The sequence below is a fragment of the Gymnogyps californianus genome, chromosome 28 (genome assembly GCF_018139145.2).
Source record: "Gymnogyps californianus isolate 813 chromosome 28, ASM1813914v2, whole genome shotgun sequence".
In the NCBI taxonomy this organism is placed as follows: Eukaryota; Metazoa; Chordata; class Aves; order Accipitriformes; family Cathartidae; genus Gymnogyps; species Gymnogyps californianus.
The window spans coordinates 2180655-2193016 of record NC_059498.1 but is presented as its reverse complement, the minus strand read 5'-3'; the positions used below and the strand labels follow the sequence as shown (position 1 = coordinate 2193016).

The window sequence follows — 12362 nt, the reverse complement described above, 5'->3', positions numbered from 1 at the left end:
GAATGCTTTGATTTTAATTAAAAGGGGAATTACACTCCCAAGTAGAAAACCCCTATTATACTAAAACATTTCTTCTGATCTTTCAAAAAATTGAATAGTGAGAGTTGAACAAATAAACGTTGTCTTGTCTTTGGGTAAGTGACATTCTGGTTCAAAATAGTGTTTGACTTCTCTTGGTAACGCTAGTATCTCTCCCATTCTTACCAGTTTTTATGATTTTTCCCTGATACTTTGTGTAGAATGTTTCCTGTATTGGTATATTTTAGTTCCTGTTAACATACCTATTCAGCCTCTAACTGTATGTCATTAAATTGCATAATTAAGTATCGCATTACAGGAATGACCTTTGATTTGGAGTCCTAATGGTAAGCTTAATGAGTTAGAGATGTCTGCACTGCTAATAATTCGTGTTTATAAGATTCTCATAATAGTATTGACATTTGGGCTGCATTGGTGAAATCAGCAAAGGGGAGATAAACTTAATCAAAATTCCTGTGTGGTGCATAGGATCCCACTGTGATTTGAGACATAACATTTATAGTTTGTCATCACCTGTATATTTTAATAAAGCCCTGCTTGTGTTTAAAACTTTAATTTTAGCCAGGTGAACGTAGCTATACAGGGAAATCTCTACTGGAGTAGCTTGTGGCAATTTATTTGAAGAGGAACTAATTGCTTTGGTTTCAGGAATGTTCTTCCACCTGACTAAGACCCAGCTCTCAATGTTGCCCATTCAGTGGCAGCCGAGTCTTGCAGCAGACGGTCAGTAATGTCCTTGATGTTCAGATGTGGGGGAACACACGTGCGTTGTTACTTGCTAAAGACTGAGCGTGGACTACCCAACATTGGCTGAGCTTGTCTGGCTAAGGTTTGGTAGTTGTCAGGTTGTCTCTGGGAACCTGCTGTGCCCCAGAGCTGGTATTTTTGCTGCAGAGGGGTGAGTAGCTAATGGCATAGTACAGCTGAGGACTTTGGCAGGCAGCTGAAGCAGTGGCCTGCCTTTGACTAGCCTTCTTTCATTCTTTCTTCCTGCAACAGCTTCTGTGCTTTATTTTTTTATTTATTTATTAGATAAGAGCTGATGCTTTCTCATGATAAGCAAGTTTTAATAGGAAGAGGGCGAAAATCGTAGGAGGCTTTCTAAGCAAATTTGTCCAAAGGCTATGTTGTTTCCCCAGAGTCATCCAGCTGTAACCATGCCGGTTTGCCTTTTGCTTTCCATACACTCCCACTATGGGAGATGAGACTTCAGGTGCAGTGTGTTACAGCCTTAGCCCTTTGCTAAGGCTATGTTAGCTCATGCAGAGGAGGGGAATATTTGGGCTTTTCAAGAAGTTCAAATTTTGGGGGCTGTAGAAGAGAAGCTTCTAGTGTGGATATAACTAGGTTGTACCTCCTTCTAGGAGAGAGATTGTGAATTGCAGGAAAACTAGAAAAAACAGGACCAGACTGTTCTTTGTGTTTCTTTTTTGAAAGCGTACTAGAGAAAAATGATACTCTACAGTACAATTTTCCTGCCTCTTTCAGGATGCTCCCAGGCCTGTTTGTGTACATGTGCCCTGACTTGCCAGTAGCCTTTTGATAGCCGCTCCTGCTTGAGCACAGTGGAGCTGTCTGAGCATCAGTTTGCTTGGGATTTCCCTTCAAAGCATCACTCATCATCGAAATCCTGCTTTGTGCTGTTTGGCTACATAGGTGATCATGTTCCTCCACGAAACGCGTTAACAATACCTTTCGTGACATTGATTTGACAGGAATAGCTTTTAATTTATCTATGCCTCATTGGTTCCTGTGTGAAATTTGTCTTTACTGACAGTATATATTGTTTATGTTTTTGACTCGTAGATGCCTGAAAGTTGACTAATGAATTCTTCTTAGCTAGATCTCTTGATTTTTGTAGTAAATTTTTTATCTGCAGAGAAGCTCACAAAAATCTTTCAGCTTTATTACCGTGCTTATTCAATGCAGCACTATTGCTCTCTGGGGTTTTGGTAGGGATCAGACGCTCCTCATAGCAATATTCTCCTGAAACTTCATTTCAGTGTATGAACAACCTGAAAGAGAGAGCAGTGCATGTGGATAATAGAAATTATTTTATATGGAGCAATTATTCAGATTGAAATTAATTCTTTATCACTGTGATATTCAGGAGTAAATGAAATCACAGTTGAGTATTGGTAAGTTAATAAAGGAGAAAAGTACCTGTTCATTAAAGGCAGAATGTTGCCGCGAGGTCTGTGCAGCCGTGAGGACTCTGTTGCATGGGGTACGTAGCTGAGACAAGCCAGAAACCAGCAGGGAAGTCATTCTATGTGGGTGACAAATAACTCCATGTGCCCAAGCTTGTTAAACTTTTGATGATGGTAGAAACTGAACTCATGTCCTCTAAGTCTGAGCTCTGTGCCATCAGTTTGCTACTTTTTTGGTTTTTGCTTTTAATGTGTGTCTTAAGCACTGCAGGACTCTTGTTGGATGGTTTGCATCCTTAAAAAAGTCAAACTGCAAGAATGTAGGATAAAATTAATGTATTATGAATGTTATCTACAGCATGGCACAGTTTCCACTAATTGATGTGTTGCTTTTTACCTCAAACAATTAATACTTCAAGATTTCTAAGGTTTTAGATAAATTTTCTTGAAACAAAACATAGGGGGTTTTTATCTTCAAATATAGTGATATCTTGTGTTCCTCACTTGTCCGGAGCACATGTGTAGGGATTTTGTGCAGCAGTGAGATGAAGCAAGAGAAAAGGAGAAGGTGCTACTGAATTCCCTATCTCTGTAACTAAACACTTGTGTTCAAAGTCGAGATTTTTGTCGCAGCAGATTCCAAATGTGCTGTTTTCCCATAGGCTACAGTGGTTACCGCTTCCTCAAGGTCTCTTTCCGTGGGATGTCCTCACTGGTCTGGTCGGTGAGGATGACAGTGACATGAATTAGTTATTACTCTAGAGGAAGGGCAGTAGATGCAGGAGTCTGTCAACTTGTTGGTGCTGTGTGTGGCCAAGATGGTCTAAAACATGAGAAGGACGTCTTGAGTCTAGGTAGGCTAAGTGTTTTGCTATCGGCACATCTATCTTTCCAGGGACAAAGTGAAGCAATGTAGTGAGGAACTAATACTTCTTGTTGTGCTTGAAATTGTGTAGGAAGAAATAAATTACTGAAATACCTACTGTGTCCTAAATGTTGAAAATAAATTTGTTTACTTGTAGTTTTGTGTTTATTCTTTGGTCTTCAATATCAACTGGAAAATAGAAAAAGGAGGTCTGCTGGAAATACAAGGATCTAGACAAAATAAGTTACATATTTCTCTCTTCTATTTCCTCACCACTCTGTGACCAGACGGTATCCAAACTCACTCTGCTCCTGAATCTGTCTTGTACATGTCTTTTAAATTGGGCAGTATATAGCTCCTGTGTCTTTTCTTCTCTAGGTAACTTCTATTTTCCTTCACTGTTTTTGTAGTTAGATGCCTCTGCTGTGAAACTGTGGCTTTCTACTTTTTTGAGGCTTTCCCCAAGTCTGGTGCTCAGTGTTTAAAACTTGGTGCTGATACATGATCTCTGCTCTCCTATTTCAGGGTTTTCCAACACCAGCCCCTTCGGATTGCTCCCAGGAAAAAGGTTTTGTCTTGATGCAGTTACTTTTTCTGTCTGGCTAGATCTTGTCTAAATGCTGATAGTCCCATTAAATGAATAAACCAGACTTCATTGTAGACATGTGCTGGTACCACGACATCTCTTGGCATAGTATAAGACAGAGCATGAAATATTCAGGCATAAGGATATTCAGACAGTTGATAAAATATGTCTGGGGCTCACAAGCTGTATATCCAAAATTCCATGAATCCTTCAGGGAAACCTTTCTTGTTCACACTTGGGAATCTCTGTCAGGAGTTGTGTGCACACTTAGGAAACTTGTGCCTGTTGCTGACTGGGATGTGTCCAGCATTAGCTTGCAACCATTATATCCTCTGTTTCCCTAGAGGAGACAATTTAAATGCCAGTGCTCATGCACAGTAATGAAAGTCCTGTTATTTGAATAAACTAGAATGTTTCAGGTCTTTCTAGTTACAGGTCAAGCTTTTGGGGCTGATGGTTCTAGTGGTTCTTAGAAGCCTTTTTCAGTTTTCTCCATATTTGTCCTATGAACTTGCAATCAGAACTAGATGTATCATATGGGACTCATTAAAGCCCAATACAGGGGTAAAAAGTTAGGCATCATTACATGATACTCGTTTTTTCTTTCAAGAATCAGATTGATGCGTTTGATCTATGTCTACACTGGGAGCTCACCGTCAGTTGAGTAACTTTGAGGGTCTGATGCTTCATTTTCCTTACATACCTGAAAATTAAACTCAGTTGAAACTCTTCTGTGAAGGAAGGCTACCTTTGTAGGCACTGTGTGTCCCTCTAGGAGAAGAGAGAAATGAACCAGATGCAGTACATGCTTGTCCTAAATTGTTAGTATTTCTTTGCTTGGTGTTCAGGGTGTATGGTGATGTAAAAGAAGTATCTGCAGCCCCTCACTACCTGGGGATGATCAGCACCCCTAGGACCTACTCTTGGGTTTTGTTGAACTGAAAAATATGTTATTCACATGTTTACCAAGTGATCTGTGTTGTTTTGTATTACTAACCAGAAGTTATAATTCAGGCTTTCAGTCCTTAGCTATTAACTTAGCATGCCTAATGCATGGGAGAGCATTTGTGCTGTTCTGTGGGTTATTTTTCCTGGCCCTTGCCAGATCGTCGGAATGACTCTCATCCAGTCTGGCAATTCTGTGTTTGAATTTCACTGATAAAGGCACCGAGCAGAGCTAAGGCTAATGCACATCTCTGCCAGATCCCTGTAAAAGCACCCCTACAGTAAGCAGCAATTCCCTCTTTACTATATTGCTGTTTCCATTGTAAGCCTGCTTTCTAAACTTGTTCTCTCTTGTTCTAGGCTGCAAGCATGTGAAAGGCATTCTCTTGTATGGACCTCCAGGCTGTGGTAAAACACTTATGGCGAGACAGATTGGCAAGATGCTGAATGCCAGAGAACCAAAGGTGGTCAATGGTCCAGAAATCCTCAATAAATATGTGGGCGAATCTGAGGCCAACATCCGCAAGCTGTTTGCTGATGCAGAAGAAGAACAAAGAAGGGTAATGCAAACATAGATAAATAGCATGGTCAGTATGAATGTGCTTAAAGAACGACCAGAAAGGAGGTTTATAATCAGAAAATTACTGCTTGCATTAAAAGACTGAGTCACTGCTTAGCTTGTGATTATAGTTATTCCTTGCAAGTCACTGAATGTTAGTGCTCTACAGATTCACACAATGTCAGTTGAAAAAATAATCTTAGAACCTGAAAAGGTAGCTGGTCTTCTAGCTAGCTATGCTGAAGATGGACAGTTTGTTTAAATTTCATGCAGGGTTGTTTTAAAGTAATACAGTAGGGCCCATCCTGCTATGCTTTGTATTACGTGGTGTGTCACCCACTCAGAAGGTGCTTAAAAGTAGGATTGCAAAAATTTTGCTCTGTTTTTTCTTTTCTCTTTTTTTGTGGGGGAGACATAATTAATCTGTTTGGATTTTTGCTACTAAATACAGAGTGGCACATAATACAGGATGAATTTCAAATAAGCTTTCACAGTTTCAGGTTTTTGGGTTAGAGGCTTATTAGTGTATTATAATCCTTGAAGTGTAATAATCGATACATCATTAATTTTTCTCAGCAGAAAAGTAATGGATGAGAATAGTCTCTTGAAACTACAGAGTATAGACCTTTGAAACTGGAAGTGGAGATAAAGATTCTGTTTTTTCCAAACTTGTTTTTTTAATCCCTTACTTTAGCTGGCTATCAAAAGCCCAGTCTTTAGTTTGAAGGTGTAAATACTTATTTCATGTGTGCTATGGTAATTTTTCTCTGCTGTAGATCACTTAATCTTGATAAGATTTTCTGGTAAAGAAAGTACAATTTCAGGCAAGTCGCAATTAAATATAGGGAAGTCTTTTCAGAAGACATTAGCAAAGGACATTGTGTCCCTTTAATTTTATTTACACCTAACAAGACTGCAGATTTTGCTAGTGGCTTGAAATAATTTAATTGTCTTCTGCAAAAGATTAATTAATCAATAAGTCAGCTTTGCATGGTAACCCGTACCGATGTAAACAATCTCCTCTGTGGTTGTTGCAATATAACTGAAAGCTGTGAGCTTATTTTCCTTTGCAATAACACACCTGTTAAAATAGACTTTATATTGGCTGGAGGGGATGGTCCTGATGACAAGTTATAAGATTAAAAAGGTCTCGAAAAGGTTGGTATTGTAATGACTTGTGTGGGGGGCAGATTGCCAGGGACAGCACATTTACCCGGTGTTAACATGGTCTCCACTGTCCACAAAAGATGTTTTAGAGGTGGAATTTGAAGGGAAAAAGCTTCATAATGCGGTCACAAAAAGTATCCTGTTCTCTTACCAGCTGCAACTGCTTCACCTTTGAGTGAACCTGGAAATAAGCAGTTCTGTTCCTGATTGGCACTGAACGAATGGACTCCTTAAAAATATTAAGAACAAAGCTACTCTGGCAAGCCGTGTATTTACTAACTTCAGTACAACCTGGGGTATTTCCCACATTGGGTGCATCTCTCCGCAGATGTGCTCTGTTCTCAGCCTCCCTTTCGGAGGGCTTTCCTACATACTCAGTACTGTGACCCTTTGTCTGAGCTGTGTGTTCCAGCTTTGGGCTTGTGCTTTTCTTGTTCAGTCTAGTCCTCTTCCTTGAAACGCTGCTTCTCTTAGCAATGTCAGCTGTGAAGTCCTGTGTTTGGGCAACGCCCACCAACCACCCCGTTTTGGAGGATGGCAAGATGTTATTCTGGAAAGGGGTCTGGTACATACATAACATGTGATACTAAAAACACTTGGAGGTATCAATGTTCTGTGTCTGTGTGGCTGAGCTTGTTGAGAGTTACTGTTTTGTTTGGATTGCTTTCAGTGATGACATGTGGCATTCCTGACATGTTTTTCTCTCCAATAGCTTGGAGCAAACAGCGGTGTGCATATCATCATTTTTGATGAGATTGATGCAATCTGCAAGCAGAGAGGAAGCATGGCGGGTAGCACTGGAGTCCATGATACTGTTGTAAACCAGTTGCTGTCTAAAATTGATGGAGTAGAGCAGCTCAATAACATCCTAGTGATTGGTATGATGGTGCTTACTTTCTCTGTTACGGAGTCTAGTTGAAAACTGCTGATATTTTCCTCATTGCACATCAGCTAAGTTATCATTACTGGTGTTGGATCTGTTTGGACTAATCCAAACTGAATGACGGCTATTTGACAAGCATCTGTAGCAAATTTAAAGGGAGATGGTACTGTAATCGGCTGATATTGCTGCGTTCAACAATTTCCTCCTTTAGCTTTTGATAACAAGTGTTTCATAGTTTAAGAAAACTTGCAAGGAATGGTATGCATTGATGTATCAACGTATGAAGGAGTGGGGCTTCTCTAGCTGTGTTGTCTAGTTGTCCTGGTGCCAGGAGCCCTGCAGATACAGTCACAAGTACAGGTTTGATCCCTATTGCCCTGACTCTACCTCAGGGCATGACTTTTCCAATATTTCTAAAGATGGGTATCTTTTGTCTGTTTTCTTGAGACTCTTTGAGGTATCTTCTTAGCTCTATGGGCTGTATTCAGGAGTTGGAGACCCACTTAGTAAGCTCAGATAATGCTTGTTTTGTTTTTAACTTTGAATTTAGGAATGACGAACAGACCTGACCTGATTGATGAGGCTCTGCTGAGACCGGGGAGACTGGAGGTGAAAATGGAGATTGGTAAGCTGGCATATCGCAATACATAAGCTCACATGTACTTACAATAGTAAAGCAAATATATATCATAATGTGAAAATTAACCAGGATGGCACAGGTGCTAAACTTCATGCAGCTCCCTCTGTAATATGACATGTAAATTCAATCAGCCAGTTAAAGTACCATTTTAGACTTACCTACTGATAAGCCATTGACCTGATATCAGTTTCTGTCCAGCAGAATGGATAGGTATGGACAGGCAGGACCCTGAATCCCTTACATGAATGAAAGGAACCAAGTAATGGCACCAGACCATTCCTAGGTGGAAACTGCGGAACTGTTGAACTTGTAGAGCAGGCAAGCGCAGCGTGTGAGCAATTCTTGACTTGGAAGAAGTGTAGATCGTTTTATTTGCATGAAGTGATAGTGGTGACTTTCACTGCAGGAACTGCAAATGTTAAACAGGATTGGCCATTGGCTTCTGAAATCAGCAGGTCTAGATTACTTGCGTCAACAGAACTAAAAGTGGGCCGAAGAGCTCTGTTAGCCATTTATTCTAGTGAGTTGGAAAAGAACGCAATCTGTCAGTAACTTAAGAGGGACTTTTGTAATTGTACACATCTGCCTGACACCAATGCAGATTAAATAATGGAATATCTGATAATGTAGGATTTATTAAGAAATTAAGCCCAGTTCATCTTAGATTCACGAAAACTACTCTCTGACTTTGCATTTGAGATCAGAAGTTTGATCAGTAAAGATCATGGTGGACGATAAAGGGTGACTAGACTGTGGTGCTCAGTTCTGAGGTTAACAATTCACAGAAGAAAGTTTGAATAGAGAATAGCTTGAGACTGATTAAAAGCTTAATGATCCTGTCTTGCAGTGAGAAACTCAAATTGGTTGAGATCTCTGTTTAATTTAGAGATTGAAAATGCGGTTTCAGATGTGTAGTTTGAAAGAGCGCATAGAACATTTTGCCCTAACCTTCCACAGACATACAAATGTCACAAAATATTTTCTATGTTCTGAGCTAGGCACCGACTATTGTAAAAGTAAAAATTCTCGAACTGTAGTAAGTCACAAAAAAGGAACAGGCAAGGCCGTGAGTATTAATATGTTTTGTTTCCTTTCAGTTGCAGAAAATTAGATGAAAATGTCCATATAACCCTAAAAATCATATGATATCATACTAGAGTGGCAGGCAAAATTGTAATTGTCTATGCTGCTCTGAACTGTGGGGAAACTCTTGAAATCTGATCTATCAATGTAATCTTAAGAGCTTGCTAGGGACTTTTTCTCTTATCCTTAAAGGGTAACGTCACTCTTTGAAAGAGCCAGAAACGGGAAAGAGTTTTCGTCATAGCTGAAAAGGAAAGATTTTAGGCAAAAGAAGGAATGAGGAAGTGAAGCTGATGACTACTGAGGCAGCCCCAGAGGTAACCTCGGCAGGGAGCTGATGCTCCAGAGTTAATGCTGTCCTTGAGTACTGTAGGAAACAGTTTATATCAGGCATTACTATACATGTAGCTCGTGCAAGATGTGAGGACTAGAGATACAACTAGAGCACTAGCTGGGATTTAAAACTCTTGTGGAGCACAGGCAGCATGGATGGTTTAAAATATGCCAGAGACTTAAGAGACTAAGACATTTCTTAGATACAGGGAAAAATGTTGAGAGAGACTTGTGCCTATTCCTGGCATTATCCACAAAAAAGGAAAATTGGGAAAAGAAGTGTATAGTGGTACATAGAGAATCATTAGGAGTCAGGCTGACTAATAGTAATGAGAGAGAATTAGCATTGGCAAAAACTGTAGCCAGATACAGTCTTTACAAACTAACGCAGCTACAAGGAATTGAAGGAAAGACTCAATAAGGTGTGTTTTAGGGACAAAGAAGTGTAGCCACAATGACAGTCACCTTTGAACAATCTCATACTTGAAAACAAATGCCTAATAGCAACTGTTATTAGTAAACACAAGTGAGATTGATTGTATTGCAGGTATAGTACCTGCATCTTTAGTTGACAGAAGTTAATTAAATGAAATAAATTCCAGGGACTGAGCGAGGCATCCCTAGAATAAATTATCAGATGATAAGGACTGAACACTGCTGGGGACTATGCACATTTTAAAATGTCTTTTCACATACCCTCAGCACAAATACTAATCAGTGCAAATTATCAGATCCTTGTAAGAAAGGCTGTGAAGGTAGGTTGGAAAGTGAGCTAAAGAACAGCATGGTTTTACCGAGATGATGTGCCAGACTGACTTGTTATGCGTTCTTTTAAGAAAAGGCTTTTCTGTATCTTCAACTATATGCATTTCGGAAGGGTACACCTTGCTAAGGTGCAAACTGGGAAATTATCACCTCAGTCGGAGAAAATGAACATTTTATGAGAATGGTACGGGCCAGGTGAAGAGTGAAGTCAAGACCCTGAATTTTAGGAGAGCGAACTTTCAGTTGATTAAGTAATTAGTGGATGGAACCCCCTGGGAAAACTGCCCTCAGGGACTGAAAGAGCAGAACAGAGCTGGCAGCTCTTTAAGGACACTTTTCTTAGCATGCAAGAGCTCTTGATTGCCACATGTAAGAAATAGGGCATGGAAGGCAGGACGCCAGCATGGCTCAGTAAGGACCTCCTGGTCAAACTAAAGTGTAAGAAGGAAATGCACAGGCAGTGGAACTGGGGACACGTATCCTGGGGAGAATATAGGGACACTGCCTGGATGTGTAGGGATGGGATCAGGAAAGCTAAGGCACAGCTGGAGCTGAATTTGGCAAGGGATGTGAAGAATAATAAGGACTTCTAAAGGTGCGTTGGCTAGAAAGGAAGATTAAAGAAAATGTACACCCCCATCCCCTCCCGATAGATAAGACAGGAGAACTGGCAACTGACATGGAGAAGGCTGCAGTATTCAACAATTTTTTCCCCTCAGTTTTCACTGGTAATCACTCTTCCCACATCTCTCAAGTCCCTGAATCTCAAGGCAGGGACTGGGAAAACGAAGTCCTTCCCATCATAAGAGAAGATCAGTTTTGAGTCCACCTGAGGAACCTGAACATACACAAGACCATGGGACCCAACAAGATGCATCCCAGGGTCCTGAGGGAATTGGCTGATGTAGTTGCTGAGCTACTCTCCATCGTATTTGAAAAGTCATGGCAGTCAGGCAAAGTCTACAGTGACTCGAGAAAAGGGAATATCGCACCCATTTTAAAAGAGAGTAACAAGATGTGCCCTGGGAACTACTGACCGGTTAGCCTCACCTCAGTGCCCAATGAGATCATGAAACAGATCCTCCTGGAAGATATGTTGAAACGCATGGAAGACAGGGAGGCGATTAGAGACTGCCAGCATGGCTTCACAAAGGGCAAATTGTGCTTAACTGATCTAGTGGCCTTCTATGGTGGAGTGACTGCGTTGGTGGATAAGGGATGAGCTGTGGGTGTCATTTACCTTGGCTTCTGTAGGGCCTTTGATAAGGTCCCCCACAACATTCTTGCCACTAAATTGGAGAGATAGGAGTTTGATGGATGGACCGTTAGATGGATGAGGAATTGGCTGGATGGCCGTGTCCAAAGAGTTACAGTCTCAATATCAGGGCAATCCCCAACATCAGTACAGACTGGGGGATGGATGGATTTAGAGCAGCTCTGTGGAGAAGGACTTGGAGATACTGGAGGTTGAGGAATTGGACATGAGCCAGCAATGTGTGCTTGCAGCCCAGAAAGCCAATCGTACCCTGGGCCGCATCAAAAGAAGCGTGGTCAGCAGGTCGAGGGAGGGGATTCTCCCCTTCTACTCCGCTCTCGTGAGACCCCCCCTGGAGCACTGCGTCCAGCTCTGGGGTCCCCAGCACAAGAGAGACATGGACCTGTTGGAGCGGGTCCGGAGGAGGCACAGAAATGGTCCAAGGGCTGGAACAGCTCTGCTATGGAGAGAGGCTGAGAGAGCTGGGGTTGTTCAGCCCAGAGAAGAGAAGGCTCTGGGGAGACCTTATTGCAGCCATTCAGTACTTAAAGGGGGCTTGTAAGAAAGGTGGAGAAAGACTTTACCAGGGCCTGTAGTGACAGGACAAGGGACAACAGTTTTAAACTGAAAGAGGGTAGAGTTAGACTGGACGTAAGGAAGAAATGTTTTACGATGAGGGTGGTGAGACACTGGCACAGGTTGCCCAGAGAAGCTGTGGATGCCCCATCGTTGGAAGTGTTCAAGGTCAGGTTGGACAGGGCTTTGAGCAACCTGATCTAAGTGACAGATGTCCCTGCCCATGGCAGCGAGGGGTGGACTAGATCTTTAAAGTTCCCTTCCAACCCAGACTATTCTGTGATTCTATGATTCTATGATAATTGCAGGGTGGGAACTGGGTTTAGGGATGCCAAGGGACTGACCAGATTGCCTTTGTGTAAGGTGAATTCGTGGGATGGAAGCCTAAGAGCAACCAACTTGGAGGAACCCTGAGGAAAGAAACTAAATCTCATGCTTTTTCACTCTAGTTTGGTGGTGATGCTAATCAATTTGCCAAGGGCAATTATTGTAATTGAATGTTCTCAAACAAAAAGC

General features: G+C 41.4%; 1 protein-coding gene across 2 annotated transcripts in view; it reads left to right on the top strand.

Moving 5' to 3' along the window:
* NSF (N-ethylmaleimide sensitive factor, vesicle fusing ATPase) overlaps positions 1–12362 on the top strand; it is an 86333-nt gene that overhangs the window by 43462 nt on the left and 30509 nt on the right. For both annotated transcript variants that reach the window (XM_050911809.1, XM_050911810.1), the window contains exons 9-11: positions 4946–5145; positions 7024–7189; positions 7745–7819. In XM_050911809.1, the coding sequence (XP_050767766.1) occupies positions 4946–5145; positions 7024–7189; positions 7745–7819 (441 nt within the window). The remainder of the gene's footprint in view (positions 1–4945; positions 5146–7023; positions 7190–7744; positions 7820–12362) is intronic.